Source organism: Mesoplodon bidens, assembly GCF_964165515.1.
Source record: "Mesoplodon bidens genome assembly, chromosome: 5".
NCBI lineage: Eukaryota > Metazoa > Chordata > Mammalia > Artiodactyla > Ziphiidae > Mesoplodon > Mesoplodon bidens.
Genome location: NC_138161.1, coordinates 2,602,306 through 2,625,785, shown reverse-complemented (window position 1 = coordinate 2,625,785; position 23,480 = coordinate 2,602,306). Strand labels below are relative to the sequence as shown.

At 46.5% G+C, this 23,480-nt stretch overlaps 1 protein-coding gene across 6 annotated transcripts in view; it reads left to right on the top strand.

Annotated features, from left to right (window-relative positions):
* The window catches only part of TRAPPC10 (trafficking protein particle complex subunit 10), a 91,779-nt gene extending 68,754 nt beyond the window's left edge, over positions 1-23,025 (top strand). For 5 of the 6 annotated variants that reach the window (XM_081235849.1, XM_081235854.1, XM_081235853.1 and 2 more), the window contains 9 exons: positions 234-375; positions 1,817-1,975; positions 2,793-3,022; positions 10,284-10,384; positions 11,497-11,623; positions 12,677-12,847; positions 16,373-16,550; positions 19,231-19,425; positions 19,721-23,025. In XM_081235849.1, the coding sequence (XP_081091975.1) occupies positions 234-375; positions 1,817-1,975; positions 2,793-3,022; positions 10,284-10,384; positions 11,497-11,623; positions 12,677-12,847; positions 16,373-16,550; positions 19,231-19,425; positions 19,721-19,959 (1,542 nt within the window). In that variant the 3' untranslated portion in view covers positions 19,960-23,025. The remainder of the gene's footprint in view (positions 1-233; positions 376-1,816; positions 1,976-2,792; positions 3,023-10,283; positions 10,385-11,496; positions 11,624-12,676; positions 12,848-16,372; positions 16,551-19,230; positions 19,426-19,720) is intronic. The other variant, XM_081235852.1, reaches the window with a different exon arrangement.
* Positions 23,026-23,480: the final 455 nt, after the last annotated feature.

The window sequence follows — 23,480 nt, the reverse complement described above, 5'->3', positions numbered from 1 at the left end:
ATTATTAGGCGTAAAGTCAAACTTAAGCATCCGTTACTCAGAAAATCCTCGATTGAGAGATGCCGAGGGATCTTCTGAACAGCCCGCGCGCGTGTAGACGTGTTAGCACAGAGCGGCAGGGTGAAGAGGGTGTGGAAAACGGTCACTTCAGAGATTGTGGCTCAGCCTCCCCTTGAGAAGCTCGTCACTGCAGGAACGGGGACGGCTGTTCGAATGCTCGGTTTTGCCCCCAGGCCAAGGAGCCGGGAACCTACACGCTGCGGCAGCTGTGCGCCTCGGTGGGCCCTGTGTGGTTCGTCCTTCCTCACATCTACCCGCTGGTGCAGTATGACGTGTATTCGCAGGAGCCGCAGCTGCACGTGGAGCCGCTGGCCGGTGAGTGGGCCGCGGGGGCTGTGCAGGGGTTCTGCGCTGCACTTGGCTCCTTTACTCTAAGGGAGCACGTGGCAGGAGGGCTCTCTGCAGCGTCACGCTTGCGGCCCTCTGTAGCTGTGTCCCTCTGTAAGACACACTTTGGGGAGCATCGTGGTGATTTTGCCTGCGAACTGACTCTGGCTCTTTTGTTCATCTCAATATTTGCTTTTCTCTAATTGCTACTTTCATGTTTTCTAAACATTAGCTGAGAAAAATGAGCTAAATCTCAGCTGATGTCTACTGCAGAGAATTTAATAAGTAAATACAATTTCCTGCTTAGAGTTCCATTTCAGAGGCTGAATGCTAGATTAGTTATGGTCTGTGCTCTGATCAAAAGTCTTTTCCTTTGAAAGTGTGGATTAACCTTGACCCCCGGGCATGGCATTTGAGAAATTCAGTGCTGCCTTCCTTTTTGTTAAGTCCTACAATTAGGAGGAGTTGGTGTAAACAAATTATTGAAGACCACATGGCACTTCAGCAAAACATGAATGAGTGAGTGTCTCTGTGGTTTAGGCTAGAAACAATGTATTTATTTGCTTGCTTCTTCCATTTGGGAAAAAAAAATCAAGGAAAAGGTTTTTTTCTATTTAATCTCTCTAACTACCTATTTTTATGCTTTTAAACTTCTCCCCTGGCTACCTGGAAAGGCCCTCAGGTGCGGAGCACAGCAGTCTCTCAGTGGTTCTTCCCTCAGAGAACCTTTTGTGAGAAAGGCTGAGCCCTGCGGCTGGGGGAGCCTGGGAGGTGCTGGCTCATGCCTCCGCCCTGCCCTGGCCGCCCCGACCCTCACTCCCTTTCTCACCTCCCGCCTCTCCTCCCTCTCTCTCTCTTCTCTGTTATTCCTCCTCCTTGTGTCTTGTCTTTTGCCTTCTTCCTTCTGCCTTCCCTGGAACCGATTCTTAGAAAACCTCAGCCCATTCCCGCCCTCCATTTCCATCCAGGAGAAAGTGTACCGCATCTTCTATCGAGCTGCTCTGAACCAGAGATCTGGAAGAGGCCTAACCTGGAAAGGCCAGAGGAAAATCTGAATAGCAGCAGCACATGCGGTTTCATTAGTTTTTTCTTTAGTGTCGTTATCTGAGTTTCTGTCAGTAACTGGCTAGCGGGTCAGTTTTGAGACCCTCGTAGACACGGTTGCCACCACAATCCCTAACTCTCTCAACTGAAGTGGTGATAAGGTCCCTGAGGCTCCCAGATTCTCTTGTGCCTGGCGAGGACCCCTCAGCACTGCAGACCACGAAACTGAGGTGAGCGGCGAGGGTGGACACTGAGCCACTTTACGGAGTGTGTCCAGTGAACAGGTCTTCTCCAGTAGAAGAAACAGGCTCTTCTCACTCACGCTAGGCCTTCCGTCGGCGCCCTTGGTTGGTAATGGTGCTCACTGCTGTCTTTTTCCCTTTAGATAGCCTTTTGGCTGGCATTCCTCAGAAGGTCAAGTTCACTGTCACCACTGGCCATTATACAGTAAAAAACGGGGACAGCCTTCAGCTCAGCAATGTAGAAGCCATGCTTATCCTGTGTCATGAAGAGAACAGAGCAGTGATCTATTCCAACATGAGAGGTAAGGCAGCGGTCACCTGGGGAAGGTGGACTCTTAGCGTTGTCACGCACCACGAGGATGTAAGGCGCCTGTCATCCCTGCTGTCCTCAGGCGGCGTCTGAGGACCGCTTCTCCTCGCAGCTCTTTCATGGCCACGTTCCACCCATAGGTGGACTGTAGCCCTTCCCCTAGGTGGGGCGTTACATTGGAGGGGAATAGACTTAGAGCTGTGCACGTGCTCAGTGGCCAGGTGGTGCTGACCTTGCTGGGGTCTCGTGAGGCAGCGTTACCGCCTGGGCTCACCCTCCGCGGTGATGCCCTGCTGGCCTCCAGCCTCCTTCCACCCTCCTTGACTTTCCTCAGCAGAAAGAAAATGCAAATCAGCCTTTTAAGACACTGGTTGGAAGCCCTAAAAAAGTCCCATCTCCCACAGTCCCCAGCCACGAGGTCTGGAGAGGGGAGGATGCAGCTCCCTTTCTCAGTGGGAGTTGGTCTGGCGGTGGGCTGGAGAGGGAGCATGTCCTGTGGGGACACATGCGGTCTCGGGCGGGCTGTGTGAAGAGCGTCTCTTTTCTGTCTTCAGACTGAGCACAGTGACAGTTCTCTGAGCCGAGCTCAGCTGCACAGCTTTCGTGCAGTGCTGCTCTGTCTTCGGGGGTTTTGCTCTTGATTTTCCTGTCTCCCTCCCTCTTCGATCCTTCCCAGTTACACTCTTGCGTGTGTGTAGGAGCAGCAGGAGCTGGGCTGGAACTTCACTGCTGGGCCCGTCGCCCGCTGGAGGGGAGGGAGCAAGGACACAGGGGACTGTGTCACAGGCGGCTTTTCCTGTCTTCCCTAGAAAAGGCTTCTGACGCTGCGCTCCGGGTTCAGTCGTCCGACAAGGTCACGAGCATCGGCCTGCCGGCTGCGCCTGCATACCACATGATCGAATTTGAACTGGAAGTTCTCTCTTTACCTTCAGCTCCAGCAACTGGAGGGGAGAGCACCATGCTGGGGATGACAGAGCCCCATGGGAAGCATAAGGACACACAAAAAGCTGGCCACTGCATGGCTACCATGGACCACAAAGTAAGGAGGGGCTGGGACGGTGCAGCCCTGGGGGCAGCCTCTGCGTGTCCCACTTGCTTTGAAAGACAGTACATACAAGATGACTTCTTTTGGGGCGGCAGGTTTCCAGTCCCTGTACCACAAGCTCGGGTTGGGTTTAGCATTTATGGCTATGAATCACCCCTTCTTAGATGAGGGGTGCATCTTGCAAAGACAAAGACAGACGGGCTCTTAACTTTTCTGTCCCAACTCGAGGAAGGACAGTTTATTGTAAGAGATACAGTTTTTGCTTAGAGGGCAGTGACTTTGCCTCTGTGGTCCATTTGTCCTGGTGATTAGGCTAGAGGGAGTTCTGTGTCTTGGTGTGCTTTACTTTTTGTTCCCTGAAATATCACATCATACTTAGCAAGGAAGAAGTGCTAAGATTTTATGCTTTGGTGCTGGTATTTATTGACAGTTATTTGAGAGATCCATGACTTTGATCCTAAATCCACAGTCCGTCAGCTCACAGAACCAGTCACTAGCATCGTGCTTTTTCTGAGTTTGTCCATGTCTTATAATACAGATATCAGTTCCGAGGGCTTTTGAACAACCCAAGGGTAGAAGTGTGTGCTTGTGGTCCCATGGGACTGTATTTTTTGCATACTGTTAAAAGCTGCTGCCTGAGGCTCTGGCTTCCAAACAGCCTGAAGGTAGTTGCTGAGACCCTCCCCTTTGGGACACAGGTCTTGGCACACCCTCAACTCCTGGGAGCCACTAGAAATACCATAGGCTGCTTGGACAAGCACAAAGGTTTGAGAGGCAGCCAAGAGCTGGGGCAGAGTTGAACAACAAGGTTTATCTCCTACACGAGGCCACTCCTTCAAGACTGGGAGAGGTGGTGGTTTCATGTACTGTACAGAAAGTGACACAGACAAGCAAAGTGCAGAAACAGAGGAGTATGTTCCAAACTGAAAGAACAAGATAAAACCTCAGGAAATAACCTTAATGAAACAGATGAATAATCTACCTGGTAAAGAGTTCAGAGTAACGTTCACAAAGATGCTCATCGAACTGGGGAGAAAGATGGAGGAAAACAGGGAGAACTTCAGCACAGAGATAGAAACTTACAGGAAAGTGCCAAATAGAAGTCTCAGAGCTGAAGAGCACACTAACCGAACTGAAAGATACACTAGAGGGGTTCAACAGCAGACTAGATGAAGCAAAGAAAGGACCAGTCCACTCGAAGACAAAGCAGGGGGGTTTGTCCAGTCAGAGCGGAGAAAAGATTGGAAACAGTGGAAGATGGCTTAAGGGACTTACGGGACAACATCAAACAGACAAACATTCACATCATAGGGGTCCCAGAAGGAGAAGAGAGAGAGCGAAAGGGGAAGAAATTTTATTTGAGGAAATAATGGCTAAAAACGTCCCTAGCCTGGGGAAGGAAAGAGACATTCAGATCCAGGAAGCCAGAGAGTTTCAAACAAGATGAACCCAAAGAGACTCACACAAAGACACAGTATAGGTAAAATGTCAAAAGTTAAAGACAAGAGAACCCCATAAAACTATCAGCAGATTTTCAGCAGAAACTTTGCAGGCCAGAAGGGAGTGGCACAATATATTAAACTTGCTGGGGGAGGGGGTGGGGGACAAACAACTTCCAACCAAGAATACTCCGTGTGGCAAAGTTATCCTTCAGAATTGAAGGAAAGATAAAGAGTTTTCCAGACAAGTAAAAACTAAAGTTTATCACCATAAGCCAGCCCTACAAGAAATGTTAGAGACTTCTTTAAGACGAAAAGAAACTGTGCTAATTAGTAACAAACACATGAAAGAATAAATCTCATTGGAAAGGTAACTGTTTGAAAAATGTAGTGGATTAATCACTTATAAAGCTGGTACGAAGGTGAAAAAAAACAGTAAAAATAGCTATGATTACAGTTATTAGTTAAGGAATGCACAAGATAAAGATGTAAAATGTGACATCTCAAAAACAAAATGTTGGAGGGGGGAGTTACAATGCTGAGTTTTAGAATGGGATCAACTTAAGTTGTTATCAACTTAAAATAGGCTGTTACAGATGTAAGTTACTACATATAAGCCTCATGGTAACCACAAAGCAAAACCTATAGTAAATACACAAAAGATAAAGGAATATAAACATACCACTAAAGACAGTCATCAAACCACAAGGAAGAGAGCAAGAGAAGGAGATAGGAACAGAGAGGAACCTTAAAAACAGCCAGAAAACAATTAAGAAAATGACAATAAGCACACACCTATCAATAATTACTTTAAATGTAAATGGCTAAATTCTCCACTCAAAAGACAAAGTGACCGAATGGATAAAAAAATCAAGACCCATCTATAAGCTGCCTACAAGAGACTCACTTTAGATGTAAGGACACACAAACCGAAAGTAAAGGGATGGAAAAAGATATTCCATGCAAATGGAAACGGAAAAAAGCTGGAGTAGCTACACTTACATCAGACAAAATAGACTTTAAATCAGAGACTGTAGTAAGAGACAAAGATGGGTGTTATGTAATGATAAAGGGGTCAATCCAATAAGAAAATATAATGTTCATAAGTATCTATGCACCCAACATAGGAGCACCTAAAATACAAAGCAAATATTAACATACCTAAAGGGAGAATAGCAGTGTAATAATAGTACGGGCTTTAATACTCCACTTACATAAATGGATAGAACCTCCAGACAGAAAATGAATAAGGACACGTCGGCCTCAAATATGTTAAACTAGATGGCTTTAACAGACATTTACAGAATATACCGTCCAAAAACAACAATACGGATTCTTCTCAAGTACACATGGAATATTTTTCAAGATAGATCATATGTTAGGCTGCAAAACAAGTCTTAATAAACTTAAGAGGACTGAAATCATATCAAGCATCTTTTCCAACCACAAAGGTATGAAACTAGAAATTAATTACATGAAGAAAACTGCAAACTGCACAAATATGTGGAGATTAAACAACATGTTGTTGAAGAACCAGTGGGTCAAAGAAGAAACCAAAAGAAATAAAAATCTACCTTGAAACAAATGAACATGGAAATGTAACAGATCAAAATTTATGGGATGCAGTGAAAGCAGTTCTCAGAGGGAAGTTCATAGCAATAAATGCCTTCCTCAAGAAACAAGAAATGTCTCAAATAAACAACCTAATTTTATACCTCAAGGAACTAGAAAAAGAACAAAGCTCAAAGTTAGTGGAAGGAAGGAAATAACATGATCAGAGGAGAAACAAATGAAATAGAGACTAAAAAGATAATAGAAAAGATCAGTGAAACTAAGAGCTGGTTCTTTGAAAAGATAAAATTGACAAACCTTTAGCTAGACTCACCAAGAAAAAAAGAGGACTCAAAATCAGAAATGAAAGAGATGTTACAAGTGACACCACAGAAATACAAAGTGTCATAAGAGACTGGTACTATGAACAATTATATGCCAATAAATTGGATGACCTAGAAGAAATGGATAAATTCCTAGAAACATACAACCTACCAAGACTGAGTCATGATGAAATAGAAAATCTGAACAGACTGATTACTAGTAAGGACATTGAATCAGTTTTCAAAAAACCTCCCAGCTAACAAAAGTCCAGGACCAGATGGCTTCACTGGTGATTCTACTAAACATTCAGAGAATTAATACCAGTCCTTCTCAACCTCTTCCAAAAAATAGAAGAGGAAGGAACTCTCCCAAACTTGTTTTACAGGCCTGCATTACCCAGGTACCAAAACCAGACAAGGATGCCACAAGAAAAGAAAACTACAGGCCAGTGTCTCCGATAACCATAGGTACAAAAATCCTCAACAAAATATTAGCAAACCAAATTCAACAAAACATGAAAAGGATTATACACCATGATCAAGTGGGATTTACTCCAGGATTGCAAGGATGGTTCAACATCCACAAATTACTGTGATACACTACATTAACAGAATGAAGGATTAAAAATCATGTGATCTTGTCAATAGGTGCAGACAAAGCATTTGACAAAATTCAACATCCATTTATGATAAAAATTCTCAACAAAGCTAGAATAGAGGGAACATTCCTCAACATAATAAAGTGCATATATGGCAAGCCCACAGCCAACATTGTGATCAATGGTGAAAAGCTGAAAGCTTTTCTTCTGAGATCAGGAATAAGACAAGGATGCCCACCACTTTTATTTAATGTAGTATTGGAAGTCTTAGAGCAATTAGGCAATAAAAATAAATAAAAGTCATCCAAACTGGAAAGGAAGAAGTAAAACTGACACTATTTGAAGATTATATGATGATATATAGATAAAAATCTGAAGACTCCAACACAAAAAACTGTTAGGACTCGTAAGCAAATTCAGTAAAGTTACAGGATACAAAACCAGTACACAAAAATCTGTTGCATTTCTTTACACTAACAATGAACTGTCAGAGAAATTAGGAAAACAATTCCATTTTCAATTGCATCAAAAAATAAAATACCTAGGAATAAATTTAACCCTGAAGGTAAAAGGCTTGTTTATTGAAACCCAGAAGACATTAACGAAAGAAATAGAAGAAGACAAAAATAAATGGAAAGATAGTCTATGCTCATGGGTTGGAAGAATTAATATTGTAAAATGTCCATACTACCCAAGGCAGTCTGCAGATTCAGTGCAATCCCTATCAAAATTCCAATGGGAATTTTCACAGAAATAGAAGAAACAATCCTAAAGTTTGTGTGGAACCACAGAAGACCCCAAATAGCCAGAGCAATCTTTTTTTTTTTTTTTTTTTTTTGACTGCGTTGGGTCTTTGTTGCTGCCCGCGGGCTTTCTCTAGTTGCAGTGAGCGGGGGCTACTCTTTGTTGCAGTGAATGGGCTTCTCGTTGCAGCGGCTTCTCTTGTTGTGGAGCACAGGCTCAGTTGTTGTGGCACGCGGGCCCTAGAGCACGTGGGCTTCAGTAGTGGTGGCGCACAGGCTGTAGGGCGTGTGGGCTTCAGTAGTTGTGGTGTGCGGGCTCTAGAGCTCAGGCTCAGTAGTTGTGGCACACAGGCTTAGTTGCTCCGCGGTATGTGGGATCTTCCCAGACCAGGGATTGAACCTGTGTCCCCGGCATTGGCAGGTGGATTCTTAACCACTGAGCCACCAGGGAAGTCCCCAAAGCAATCTTGACAAGTACAAAGCCGTAGGTATTATGCTCCCTGATTTCAAACTATTAATATATTACAAACCTATAGTAATTAAACCAGTGTGGTAATGGCATAAAAACAGACACATAGATCGATGGAACAGAATAGAGAGCCCAGAAATAAATCTACCCATATATGGTCAATCAATTTATGATGAAGGATCCAAGAATGTATAATGAGGAAAGGACATTCAGTAAAAGGTGTTGGGAAAACTGGAGAGTCACATACAAAGGAATGAAACTGGACTTTACACTGTACACATAAATGAACTAAAAATGGATTAAAGACTTGAAAGTAAGACCTGAAGCCATAAAACTCCTAGAAGAAATACAGGTAGTAAGTTCTTGACATGGGCCTTGATGTTGATTTTTTCAATCTGACACCAAAAGCAAAAATAAACAGATGGGACTCCGTCAAACTAAAAAGCTTCTACACAGCAAAGAAACTATTGACAAGATGAAAAGGCAACCTACTGAATGGAAGAAATATTTCCAAATCATATGTCTGATAACTGGCTAATAAACAAAATGTATCAAGAACTCATACAACTCAATAGTAAAAAAAAAAACAAGCAATCCAATTTAAAAATGGGCAGAAGATCTGAACAGACATTTTTCCAAAGAAGATATACAGAAGGCCAACAGGTACATGAAAAGATGCTCAACATCACTTAATTGTCAGGGAAATGTAATCAAAACCACAATGAGATAATCATCTCACACCTGTCAGAATGGCTATTCTCAAAAAGACAATAAGTGTCGGCAGAAAGGGAACCCTCATGTATTATTGGTGGGGATGTAAAGTGGTGCAGCCACTGTAGAAAACAGTGTGGAGGTTCCTCAAAAAATTAAATATAGAACTGTCGTACAATTTAGCAATTCCACTTCTGGGTATTTTTCTGAAGAAAACAAAAACACTAACTCAAAAAGATATCTGCACCCCCGTGTTCATTGCAGCATTATGTATAATAGCCAAGATATAGAAGCAACCTAAGCATCCACTATGGAAGAATGAATAAAGATGAGTGTGCACACACACACACACACACACACATGAATATTATTCAGCCATAAAGAAGAATAAGTCTTGTCATTTGCGACAACATGGATGGATCTAGAGGGCATTATGCTAAGTGAAAGAAGACAAAGACAGATACCATGTGATCTAACTTATATGTGGAATCTAAAAAGTAAAAAAGACCAAGCTCATAGATAAGGAGGACATACTGGTGGCTGCCTGAGGCGTGGAGTAGAAATGGATGAATTGTTTTTTTGTTATTTTGTTTTTGTTTTTTAGTTTAAATAAATTGAATAATCAAAAAAAGAAGAAGTGAACGCACAAAAGCGGTAGGATAAAAGGCTAATAGAAGCGGTCATTTCAAAGGGGTTATGGCATAGAGTACCAGGCAAGGCAGGATCTCAAAAATAATGTCTTAATTTTCAGCCCTTGAAATTTCTTCCCTCTTTATCTGATACAGAGTTCGGGAGGCAAAGATGATACTAATAACAATAAGCGCACGTTCTCTACTCAGTATATTCCTTTGTTCCGTGGGGGGAAATAAAATACAAGTTTGGGAACTGGTTTCTGCCCTTAAGGAAGTTAATAGCTTATTGGTCCACACAACAGCCCCAAATTGGTTTTCAGTTATGTATTCAGTGTCTTGTGGATTAAGAGTCTGGGTATGTGCTCCGCAATGGGAGAGGCCACAACCGCAAAAAAAAAAAAAAGAGTTTGGGTAATTCACTTGATTTGTAATAGTTAATGATTGATTAGTATCATCTGCACACGAGTGACTAAAAGCACTTTGTCCTAACCTTCTGCACATTAAAAACGTGTTTGGCGTTGCGGCCACACGCCCATGAGAAGAGCAGGGTAGGGTCTGTGCTGCGGGCTGCGGCGTCTGCTCGGAGCCGTTGATACCGTGCTGATGGCTCATTTTGCTCTCCTTTGTTTGTGTGTATGTTTAATGGGGTTTATCCCTCTGGATAAGAAACGGTAAAGACGTCAAACGTCTAGGAAATGGGCAGCCACCACAGATCTGGATGGATGGTGGTGGCGGTGCCTGTCCCGTGTGATGAGGGCTCTGAACACGTGTCCCCCGTCTCTCCTCAGGTGTCCATCGATTGCCCGTGGTCCATCTACTCCAGTGTCATCTCGCTGACGTTCAGCATGCCCTTCAGGACCGCGCACTCCCTGCTGTCATCCGGAACACGGTGAAGGACCCCAGGCCCCTTTCCCAGGCTCCCCTGCCTGCAGGCCCTACTGTCCAGAGCTTGGCTTTGGTGACACTGAGCATGTTTTCTCATAGCCATGATGCCACTGTCCACCTGTTAAAATTTGCAGTAATTCCCTGGGTCCTATAGCGCCCAGCCCATACTCAGGCTTGGTTTGTAGGATGTGGGGTTCAAACACAGTCCTCTCTGTTTCTGAGATCCCTTCTTATCCCTCCTCCCCTTGTTTTCAAGCCATTGGCCCATTGCCAGACTTGGGTCAGTTGGCATTCTGGATTCCCCTGGTCACGTCCTCGTGGGTTTGTGTAAGTAGCTCCCTGTCAGCTGCTGTGTGTCACCTCTAGAGGGGGGCTTGCAGTCTCAGCACTCCCGACGCTCGGTCAGATCCCTGCGTTGTGGCTGTTCGGCAGCACCCCTGCCTCCCCCCCCCGCCCCCGCTTTCTGCCAGGGGCAATCCTCGCCCTCTGTGCCCTTAGTGTGAGCCACAGATGTCTCCAGACATTGTCCCCAGGTGAGATCTGCTGCTTTAGAGGCTTGACTAGGTTCAGATTCAATTTTTGGACAAGGAAGTCTGCAGGTGTCATCCTGTGCTTCACCTGTCCCCGCATCAGGAGACTCAGTGTATGGTGGTTAAGAACACCAACAGCTCTACAGAGAATCTGGCTTGCTTTATTTGAGCCTGGCTTTTCAAAACTCCTCTTTACGTGTAACAGAAATTCAAGTGAATTCTGTACTGACCTTGTTTCTCAGTGAGTAATTGTTACTTCTATAGGTGAAGAGTAATTGTTACTCTTTCTTCCAAGACTCATTGCAAGCTATTGTATGTTTAGGAAAATCAGTTACAGTCGTGTAATAATATATCCAAAATAGAATATTCTTTGACCCATTTTTCCTAAGAGATAGCTTGCTTAGAAAGATTTGGTTTTTTCTGACACTTTTACATGTGAAATTAAAAGTAGAAATACATGTTAACAAATGCTTCTTATTTTCCTTTGTCACTTTTTTGATTCCTTACAGAACGTCTTCTTAATACAGCCAAAATATATTTAATAAAGTTCTTAAATGGCAAAATCTTATTTGTTTTTCTCCTTTAGGAAATATGTTCAAGTGTGTGTCCAGAATTTGTCAGAACTCGACTTTCAGCTGTCGGATAGTCATCTTGTGGATACTGGTGATAGTACCGACCTGCAACTAATACCGCTGAACACGGAATCCGAACAGGTAACCGTTTCCTAGAACCGAGCACAAACCTCTCAGCAGAACACAGAGGAGAGCAAGAGTGTAGTGATGTTGATGGAAGTGACCGTGTGCTTCAGCTGAGCTCTTCCGTGTAGGGAACGGCCTTGCTGGTGGTCAGCGGGAAGCACGCCCTGACATGCAGCTGTGTTGCTGCGATGTGCATGTTTGCGGTTCGCTGTGGGCCGAGTGGCACAGCACATGGAGTAAGAAATAGGTTGATATTTGTATTTTTAGAAAAATTAAATCTTACATTTGTCAGACTCCACACACAGGTTTATTCCAAGCTTGTCCTGATCAGTCTCATGCTGATTGCGTGGACGCCATCACCCCCAGAAACAGTGGCTGCTTGTACGTGCCTGCGTTGCCCAGCGACGGGCTCTCAGGTGCCGGGGTAGCTTTGTAAAGGAGTCACGTTCGTGTTCACACTGCCTGGCTGAACCCTGGCCCTATTTTTTCTATTCATTGGTTGCGTGTGTTTTTAGACAGTCAGTGCCGAGTGTTTAGAAGATCAAAGGTTTTCTTAATGGATATCTGACCTTTAGCATTTTCAAAGGATCTTTCCCAACATTTGACCCATTTCAAATGCTTCCCGGGTCTGTTACTGTGCTTATAGGTATGGACTTGTTGCCTGAGGTGGTGCCAGTTCCCTTCCTCACTTCACTTAGTGGCAAATACAGAGCAGCTGGCGTGGGTGTAAGGATGTCCCTGTAACTGTTTGATGACATTTCCCACTTTGGGAATGTATGGGATACTGAATACTAGTAATTGCTCTTTATGCTTTTAAAAATAATCCCCTGTGTAGAGCTTATGGAATCACAAAGGCTGAGACGCTTTTGACCAGCTCGGGGCAGTCTTCCTCGAGGGCAGCTGGGGGCCGTGCTGGGGAGGCGGGTGCGGCAGTGCAGGCGGCGTGTGGGGAAGCGGGCCCTGGGGGACCGCCTCCCTCCGACCCTCTCGCCCCCCTGGCGGGAGGCGCCCCCTGGGACTGAGCGCCTGTGTTGCGTGCGCGCGCAGTGACGACCGACTCTCTTTCAGCGCATCCACAGCAAGCAGGCGGTGTTCTTTGTCTGGGAGCTGAAGTGGACGCGGGAGCCTCCCCCCTCCCTGCACTGCCGGTTCTCCGTAGGATTCTCCCCGGCTTCTGAGGAGCGGCTGTCTGTCCCCTTAAAGCCCTATACTTATGAATTTCAAGTGGACAATTTTTTGGTATGTATTGCCTTATTTTCTGGTGGCGCTGTGTGGTGGCAAGCTGGAAGAAGGCATCACATTCTTCACCTTCTGTGAACCAGACAAAAGCTTTCAATATAATGAAGCAACCAGTCGCCGAAAAGAGCCAGCACTTGGGGCGTGGAGGCCCTGACTGGCTAGTTAGAGCCCGAGGTCCGGTCAGGGGGCGGGTCTGACACTCGTGCCCTCCTGTGCGGCTCCCGCTGGGCGCCATCGTCTCCAGAGACAGGACCCCCGCCTCTCCTCCCTCTTCTCTGCCTTACGCTGCCTCAGTCGAGTCCTGCACCCGTTTCTTAGAGTCCTTTTATCTTGAGCATTAGCTGCTGTGTCTCTAGTTTTTTAGAAGAAAAACTGACAGTATTATGGAAACTTACTTAAAGCAGATTTTCTTTAACCTGCACATTAGGTGTGGAGCTAAAAGCAGCCTAGACCGAGGTGAGTAAAGGCAGTAGTTGTGTTTTGTTTCTGTAGTGAGATGGTTGGGTTTGGTGTTAGGTAAATCAAAATATGGATACACAGCTTTGGGGTGTTCCCTTTGCTTCTCTTTACGACTGAGGTCGTCAGACACTTTATTTGAGAAGGTGTTTGTGTAGCTCTTGATGTTAGCAATTTTTTCAACACCTCCTTCCAACCCAAAGACTATTTGTTTCGACCCCCCTGCTCTCCTTATTAGCCTTAGAGTTAAATGTAATCACTAGCGTAGCTCCTCTTTTTGTTGGACAAACAGGTGCCTTTTTGATGTTCAGTAGCAGCTGAGCATTAAGTTCTTCACATGGTAAAGAGTCTGCATAAATTTAATCTGGTTTCCTTACTGCAGATGACGATTAACACTAGTTAGCAGTTTCCACTATTTTCTGTCTTTCTTGCTTCCTTTTCAAAATGAGCATAGGAAAAATTTTCCTTTCGAACTGAACAAGCTTAGTTAAAGGCCAGAGAAAAATACCTGGTGGATTGCTCTCTTCAAAACCAGTATTCTGAGGATGAGAAATACAGATACCACTTTTCTTTTTTGGCTGCGTTGGGTCTTCGTTGCTGTACGTGCGCTTTCTCTAGTTGCGGCGAGTGGGGGCTACTCTTCGTTGCTGCTCACGGGCTTCTCATTGCAGTGGCTTCTCTTGCTGCGGAGCAAGGGCTAGGCACGTGGGCTCAGCAGTTGTGGCTCGCGGGCTCTAGAGCGCAGGCTCAGTAGGGGCACATGAGCTTAGTTGCTCCGCGGCATGTGGGATCTTCCCAGACCAGGGCTCAAACCCGTGTCTCTTGCATCGGCAGGCGGATTCTGAACCACTGCGCCACCAGGGAGGTCCCCAGATACCACGTTTTTTAAAAAGCTTCATTGAGATTTGATTTCTATACCATGAAGTTCACCCGTTTGGAGTGTGCACGTCAGTGAAGTTAGTGCGTTGACAGAGCTGTGCTACCAGCACCGTGATCGTGTTTTAGCACACTTTTCATCCTCCCAAGAAGAAGCCTGTGCCCCATTCACACTCACCCCCTCTCCTTCCTCTTCTCACCCTGGGCCACCCCTGATCCAGAGGCAAGTGTGCCTGTGCTTTGCCTGTTCAGCTGCAATCGTGTTATGTGCGATCCTCTCAAGGCTGGCTGCTTTCACGTGACAGGATGTTTCCAGAGCTCACTCGTTTCACAGCATGTTCAGGACTCCATTCTTTGTTGTGGGTGAATAATATTCCATTGTGTGGATAGGCCACATTTTGTTTTCCATTTACCTGTGGCTGGACATCTGGGTTGTTTCCACCTTGGGACTATAATAATAGTGCTGTGAAAATCCTTGTGGAAGTTTTTATGTGTATGTATGCGTTCCATCCTCTTGGGTAAATTCCTTGGTGGAGTTGCTGGGTCATATGGTAGCTCTGTGTTTAACTTTTTGAGAAGCTGTTAAACTGTTTTTTAAAGAAACATCACTTTATATCCTCTCGGGTGACCTGTGAGGGTTCCAGTTGCCACATTCACACCAGCACCTGTTCTTGCTGCCCCTTGATCATAGGCATCCCAGTGGGCGTGAGCTGGTCTCTCACAATGGCCCATGATGGTCAGTATCTTTCCTGTGCTTTTTGGCCATTTGTGTGTCTTCTTGGAGAGATGTCTATTCATATCCTTTTCCCATTTTTCAGTAGGGTTGTCTTTTTATTGAGTTGTAAGTGTTTCTCTGTATGTTCAGTCCTTTATCATACGTATGATTTGCAGATATTTTCTCCCATTCTCTGGTTGTATTTTCACTTTCTTGATGGTTTCCTCTGAAGCACAAAAGTTTTTAATTTTGGTGAAGTGCAACCTTAGTCTCTTATTTCTTGTACTTTTGGTGTAGGATCTAAGAAATCATTGTTTATCCCAAGTTCAAAAAGATTTTCTCCCATGTTTTCTTCTAAGAGTTTTATAGTTTTAGCTTTTACATTTCAGTCTATGATCTACTTTGAGGTAACTTTATGTATGGTGACAGGTGGCGGTCCAGATTCATTCTTCCCATGTGGTGCCCCTGTACCGTTCGTTGAAAAGACCCTTCTTTCCCCGTTGGATGGTCCTGGCACCCTTGTTGAAAATCTGCCGAGTTGATTTCTGGGGAGCTTACTTCTAGGCACTGTACCCGCAGCCTCCGCAGCTGCTGTCAGCGGGCCCCTTGCTGCTGACTTAGGCTCAGCCGCCCCTCCTTCCCGAGAGCAGCCAGGAAGCCGTGTGTGAGGACACACACTTAGGAGCGCAGCCGCCTCGTCACTCTGTCGCTTGGAGCTGCCTCTCCAGCTCTCAGCACAGTCGCGCTCGTCTGGCTGCCCTCGCGGACCGTGCAGGCTCCGGCCGTGAGCATCTCGAGCCAGGGCCTCTTCCATCGGCCCCTTTGGTGTTGCTGTTCTCTCCTTCAGAAGGGGGGCAGCCACGTGTGGGGGGCCCGGGCTGTGCTCCCTTGTACGGGCTTGGGGCCTTTGTCCCGGGTGGTGGGCAAGTGTGAACACATGTGACTACCAGACAGGTCACGGAGAAAGAAGCATTATGGAGAAGGTTCATTATGGACCTTTCCAAGGAACTCCTGTTAATTTCGCTGGTTGTGATAACAACATTGTGTTTTGTTAAGAAAACGTCCATACTGTTTAGTAACACACCCCGAAGTATATATGGATGAAGTGAGAGGTCTGGAGTCTGCTTTGAAGTGACCCGGGCAGGTAAATCCATGTGGATCGACGGGTAGCGGAGGCTCATGAAGCAGGATCTGACCCTGACTGTGGGTGACAGGCCCATGCAGAGTCCCGGGCCGTCCTTCCTCCTCCTGAGATGCCTGGACGCGTTCTCGTTAGGAAGAGAGTTTAAGGCTCTTGAGGTGGGGCTTCCCGAGGGCATCATCTCTACAGGGAGCCAGCGGTCGGGGGGGCGAACGCACAGCTCCTCCTCTGGCCCGTTCTCTCTCGAGTCTGCGGGGGGCACCGTGGCGGCCCCAAACAACATTTCTTCAGATGGTTTATGTGTCTCCTTTGCCCTTCTCTCTCCTTTCTTGCCCAGACCTTGTACACTGTGCGAGCGGAGATCTCGCCCCCTCCAGGGACGGAGCTCTGTAAGACGGGCTCACTCTGCTCCTTGGAGGTATCCGTCACGCGGCTCTCGGACCTCACGGAGGTGGACAAGGATGAGGCACTGACGGAATGTGATGACTATTTTTCAACGAAGCTTATGTATGAAGGTGGGTCTAGAGGCTTCTTTGCACTGGCGGTTGTGCTCATCCCTGCCATTCACAAAGTGTAGTGTTCCTCGTCTGAAGAGAGAACATTCTAGAATTGAAAGAGCACGTTTGAATGTTCCAGTGTATGATATGGTCCTGGGCCCACAGGATGCTGAGCCTGGTTACTGTGGAGTCGTTCTCCTAACAGGCATGCGAACAGCCTTGGGGCTCAGGGCTGAGCACACAGCGGTGCCTAGAGCTGCCCTGTCCTCTCTACCCGTGAGTCAGGCCCATCCCCCCGAAGCAGAGCCCAGACCCCATCGCTGAGCAGGCCAGGCGTCCTGTAGTCATGCTCCTGCCCTTTCCCTCCAGGCTCCTTTCACTCCCTTTCCCCTCACCCCCGGCCTGGACCCCGACCCTGACATGCCCGGGCCCTCCACCCTCGCCAGTCTCTGCCAGACACCCCTGTGCAGCCCCCCTCCTCCTGGGCCTGGGCCTCTTCAGTAGTGGTTCTCAGGTTTTGGCGTCAGGCCATTAATGCTCTAAAAGTAATTAAGGAGGCAAATATTTATTTACTTATTTTAAAATAATAGGGAAGCCATTACCTGATAATACTCTTGAAAAAGAACTATTTTCCAGAACAGTAAATAGAGCGAGAAGAATGGCGTTTTGCAGCCTTTCAAATCTCCTTAATGTCTGGCTGATGGCAGGTACTGAACTTTCCCGTCTGCTGCATTCAATCTGGTGATGTCCCGTACTGGTTAAGGTAGATGAAGAAACTCCAGTCTTGCACAGATTTGTAACTGGTAAAGGGAGCATTCTCTCAACAGCCTTCAGATAACTGTGGATGTTCTCTGATACGCCACCAAAACTCAACAAGCGGTAGTTTTTGACAGGCTGGTTACAACGTGGAATCTGAAATCACATGAGTGAGCGTTTCGTGCCGTTTCATTCAGTCCTTTCATCTGCCTTGCATTTTGGAAGGATCTTTTACCCGGGCACATTTTGTAGCCCCGCGCCTCCGTCGTTTGCGAAACACGGTTCCTGAATTGTGCAGCCCCTTTCCGTTGTTCAGGGCCACAAACTCGTGCTGGTCTCAGGCTCATGCTGGGCCCATCACAAGAGTCTCGGAGTGCCAGGACCCTGCCAAGCTCACAGTGGCAAAGGCAGGTTTTCCAAAATGCTAACTTTTGATCAGAGTTTTGAACTGTATCATGGGCAACTTCTCTGAAGTGCCAGGCTTATGCCATTCATTTATAAGCAGGCGTCTGCCGGATGCCTGAGGCTGACGAGCTCGCTGGTGAAACCCCAGCAAGCTCAGTGGCCTGGCGACCTGTGCTGTGCCCAGGCCCGCTTCCCATGTTATGGGAAGCAGGGTGACGGGTGCACGGACCTCTCTCTACTATTCTGCAAGTTCTTGTGAGTCTCTAATCATCTCAAAATTAAAGTTAAAAAAAGAAGGCTTCCCTGGTGGCACAGCGGTTGAGAGTCCGCCTGCCGATGCAGGGGACACGGGTTCATGCCCTGGTCCAGGAAGATCCCACATGCCGCGGAGCGGCTGGGCCCGTGAGCCATGGCCGCTGAGCCTGCGCGTCCGGAGCCTGTGCTCCGCAACGGGAGAGGCCACAACAGGGAGAGGCCCGCGTACCGCAAAAAAAAAAAAAAAAAAAGATGTGTATGAAAGGGTTGAATTAATAAAATTAAATTGATTTTGACTGCTTCATGAGGGCATGCTTAACTAAAACTGGCGGTCTTTTCCTGCAAGTTTGTGGTGGCGAAGAACACAATGCCTTGACTCTGAGTGCACGTGGGGCCTAGGCTCACACTCAGGCCCTCGCGTTTCCCCCCAGAGGGCGTGTGAACACTGAGGAAGGCAGGACTGTGCCCTCACGGGTGCCCTGAGGACCAGCTCTGAGAACCACTGCTCCGGTGCGCCCCTCCGCGGTGCTGCTTGGCCTCTGCCCGTCCTCGAAGGCCCCCCCGGCCCCACCTGTGGGGAGTCCGCCCTCTGCCACCCCTTCTGTGCTCGTGGAGCGTCTAATCACGTGCTCCTGGGCTCTTGCGTTGTGTCCCATGGCAGGGATGCTCTGACCTCTGTGCAAGGTCACCTGCTGCTCGAGGACAAGCAGCACCTGTCTTACCTAACTTCTGAACGACTGCTCAGTTAGGTGTTTGAATCGCACTGACTTACACCCCAGTTGTGGTTTAAGCTAGTGTTCGTAACAGCACCTGCCATAGAGTAAAGCCTCTCCGGGGTGCGCGTAGAGGAGCTAAGCGCTTGACCTGCATCTTTTCTTCCCATCCCAGCAGAGGCTTCTTTGAGTGGCAGAGTTGGGGTCAGACCCGCCCCCAGAGGAGCCAGCTTCCCTGCCCCGCCCCCAGTCCGCAGCTGGAGTGACCGCGCTCTTGAAGCATCACACGGCGCTTTCAAGGGGATTTGAATGCAGGATTGACTCACTGCTCATTTATTAACTTGGGGAGGAAAAAGTGGTTTTTCCCTGTGCCCCCAGCCTGTATCTTCCTTATTAAATCAGAGGTGTTTTACTTTGAGGTGCAGTTACAAGGCATCGAGATACAGAGTATACGCTCCGGTTCTGGACTTCACATTGTGGAGTGTGAGACTGTTGATGTTTCTTATTTTGGCGTGAACACTGAAGGTCCTTTTTTGGGGTGAAAACGGTGCTTTCCCTCTTTGTTTCAGTTGTCGACAACAGCAGCAATTGGGCAGTGTGCGGGAAGAGTTCCGGGGTCATCTCCATGCCTGTGGCTGCTCGGGCCACTCACAGAGTCCACATGGAGGTGATGCCCCTCTTTGCGGGTTACCTGCCCCTCCCCGACGTCAGGCTGTTTAAATACCTGCCCCATCACTCTGCGCACTCGTCACAACTGGATGCTGGTAAGGACTCTGCAGTGAAGGCGCCGTCCGTGCGGAGCGGCCACAGACTAGCATGGGGACAGGCTTGCTGCTTAACAGCCCGTGTCCAGGGCCAAACACTAGTCAGGGTTACACGTGTTGGGCCCTGGTCTGGAGAGCAATCCGCCCAGGACCCAGGCGCTAGATTCTCTTCAAAGGCGAGGCCGCCTTTGACATCCTTGTGCCCTGAAGGGCGACTCGGGAGGCTCGCGGCTCCCCGGGGTGGGGAGAGGTCGGCGCGGGGCGGCCTCCATCTCACTTCCTATGTGCTTTGCAGATAGCTGGATAGAAAACGACAGCCTCTCGGTGGACAAGCACGTGGACGACCAGTTGGACAGCGGCAGCGTCCAGAGCAGGGGCAGCACACGCTCGGTGGCCAGCAGCGAGCACAAGGGCTTGCCCATGCCCCGGCTCCGGGCGCTGCCCCCCGGCCAGGCCTTCAACGCCAGCGCGGGCACGCAGGTCCTGGTCATCCCCAGCCAAGACGACCATGTTCTCGAAGTCAGCGTCACGTGACCACGCCCAGGGCTCACACAGTCCCCAGACCGGCCGTGCGCACGTGCGTGCATGCGCACGCTTGAAGGGATCCTGACTCGATTGTAACTTTCTCGCTCTAACCAGACTTCTGGTGATTCTGCGTGGCCGTGGGCGCATCAGAGAATTTCAGTGTACAGCTGGTCAGCTGAATTGCACCGTTGCTTGTGTGCTGCCTGGGGTGTAAGATGCCTTGTTGTTTTCTCACCCCCCCGCCCCTGTGCTGCGGTCCTTCCGTGTCTGCCCAGAGCCCCGCCTTTTCCCTCACCCTCTGCTCGGGAAAGAGCTTCTAGTGCTCTCACCTGAGCAGCGTGTCATCTGCTGATTCTCTACGGAAGCCCAGGGGTCTCTCAGGTAGACTCAAAGCAGGCCTTGCAGGCTTATTAGTGACACGTGTGTGCCTTTCTGGTCACACGGCTGCCCGATTTCTGGACCAGGTGGATTTGTATGTCTCCTAAGGGGTAAAACACAGTCCTTTACCCCCAGATCCTCTAGTTGTGCTTTTCTAGAATAACACCCTTTCTGGGCAGGGGGATGGCGCTGGGGGTGGGGGTGGGGAAAGAACAAAACCCCTTCTGTGCCTTGGGCTGTCAAACTGGGTGACCTGGAGCGTTCATCAGCTGGAGCCATTTTAAAGGTACTTTAAGACTAGACCAGGGCATGAGAAAGAACTCGGTATTGAAATGACTTGGAAGTAAATGTTTCTGGAACCCTTTCTCCCTTCTCCCTCGATGTGGATTAGGTATTATATGCACATGGAATTAAATATATATTTATTTTAATTGTCATTGTGTCTGTGGGGGTTAGTACGTTGTTTTTCTCTCACCTTTAAACTTAGTCTTTACGTGTAACTGTAACTGTGTAATGAATGTTTTTCTTCTGCACCTTAAGTCTCAGAAATTAAGAGGTTCCATTTCAATGACGATTGGGGGGTCTTCTCAGTGTACTCCTAGTCTGGTTGCAGGAAGGACGGAAGTCTTGGACTGTTACTCTCTGCTGTCCACTACATTGCGGTCATACCATGCAAGTGGGTTAATTTGCTCTAGGTTGTAAATTTAATTGTACATATGGTCGATTTATTATTTTTAAAAGTACAAACTAACTGATGTAATGTTTAACTTGCACCAAAAATCAAGGACAAAATAAACGTGTGTTAGTTTTTATTGGTGTGAAAGTCACAGCTTGTAAATAAGTGTTGTACGTATTAAACCTTTTCCAGCTCTCCAAAGCGATGTATTTTTGTACATAAGAAATAGAGAACTCTTAATTCACTGGGAAAGTGTGCTTGGAATTGAACTTGACCAGATTAATGCGAGTGTAGCCGGTCCAGCAGAGGGTGGGGCCTCATGAATAACCTCAAACGTGTGAGCGGCAGGGAAGAAAGGGCCTTCTGCAGCAGCTGCCACTGTCCTGGCATGCCGCTTGCTGGAGGTGCGGGGCAAGCGGGCACAGGGCAAAGTGAGCATAGAGCGGAGCAGTTGCTCTCTGTGTGCGGTCTTCAGCTTGCTTAACAAATGAAGGTGGTGATCCCCGCCCCCCTCCATGGTTTTCATTTGTAGAAATTGGAGAAGTGTACAAAGATAAATGCTTGTATGTTTAATTAAACTTCTCAGAAATTTACCTTTCTTACGTGCAGTTTAAAACTAATAAAGTAGGCAAATTAGCTCAGAATCTAATGATAGTTTAGGGTTTCTAATGTTAAGTTTGTTTTATTGTAAAAATTGATGATTGCCCTACAGATCCACCAAGCCTTGTGAATGAAGACATCTTTGATATTTGATTCTGTCAGAAAAGCCTCATCCACGTGGTGAGCCTCGGAGCCCAGGGAAGGCGCCCTTGCTTCGTGTGTAATGTACCGTTCCCTCTCACCTTCTGGAGGGGGAATGCGAGTCAGTGCTTCCCTGATTTTTGGTTGACTTGTGCTGGGTTCTGATCCCAGGATGAAATTCTCTAACTACTTACATATTTAGAGGAGAAAAAAATGGAGGGGAAATCCAAAATGTTTATGGTGGTTTCTTATGTCTGGAAATTGAATGAAGTCAAATTTATCGCAGGTTTGTTTTTTACCCCCTAATTACCCAAAAGATCTTTTGCAAACTAAGTTACATGGGTGCCTCTGTTGTTGTTGTTTTTAACAGAAATGAAGAATGTCACCTAAAACTTCGTCTTTTTTTTTTAACTAAAAGGCTGTAATTGGATTTTTGTTTTGTTTAAAATAAGGCTTATGTGTTTGAGACACGCTACACTGGTTTTGTTGGTAAAGGTGTAGCAGCAGTTAAACAATTGTGAAGCCAGGTACTGAATGTGCATCTAAGAAGCAGAATATGCAGCCATTTTACAAATATCTGTGGAAGATGTAAATACTAGCAAATGAAAAAGAAAATAAGTTATAATTTTGGTGAATTTCATAGGGTCTCCTATGATTGGAAAAATTATAACTCTTCTGATTGTAATGTGGAAATTGTATTTAATCTGAAAATGACTTCTACCTACAGTTCCATTGTCAGCCCAGCCTGTAGTGGGTCGGGTTCCCATGTTCGTCTTAGTTGATGGGGCTGGGTATCCCATAAAGGGTTAGTGGAAAAAAGACACACAGGCTTCTAGTCAATTTTTCTTTAGCGTTTAAAATAAAATTGAGTTATAAAATGAAATTAAACACTCCAGGTGTGTACATAAAATGAAAACTTATACAACTTTTTATAAAAGAACAAACTAGGCTGATCAAAGTGTTTTGTTGTCAACTGTGATCTTTAAAAGAAATCTCCTATGTGATTTTAAAATTTGATTTTTCATGAAAATGCCCCTTTCTCTAAATTATTCATCCTGTGCGTCAGGCTGTAAGACCCAAAAGCATTGTTGATATGGTTTGCTGGGATTCTGTGGCTGGAAAAGGTGACAAGTTGGTGACTTTGATACTGCAGGTATTAACTCCATTTTCATGGTTTGCTATGAAAGTCATTTTTCACATTATTCTGTAATATATTTAGACTAAAGCCATTGTATTAAGACTGTTTAAAATGTAAGCATTATAATTCTGAAAATACACATTTTAAGAAGAAACTTGCTGTGAACTTCATTCTTTTGCTGTGGAGTGTGAAAATTGAGTGTTTAAAGTTAAAGAACTTTCTTGTTTTCTTTCCCTAATCCTTGTTCTTGACTCTTAAGCATAGATTATTTACTTTGGGGGGAGCATTAGGGATTTTTTTTACAACTTATTACCCAATAGCTCACTAGAAGTAAGACATTTCAGTGTTCAGAGTTCTCGAGTTTTTTGTAGACCTATTTGCCAGCCTGAAGTTTGACAAGGTAAAACTGCCTCTGTCATGTTTGGTAGCATCGCTAATACAATTTATTTTCTTTGGAAAAGGTTTTCAGTTTATTCAGTCTCGTTGTTTTGGTCCCCACTTCATAATCGAGATCTTTCAAACGGATAAGCGTGGGGTTGGACCTTCTCACCCTCCTTGGTGCCCGAATGGCTCGTCAAGGCCCGGCCCAAGCCCGTG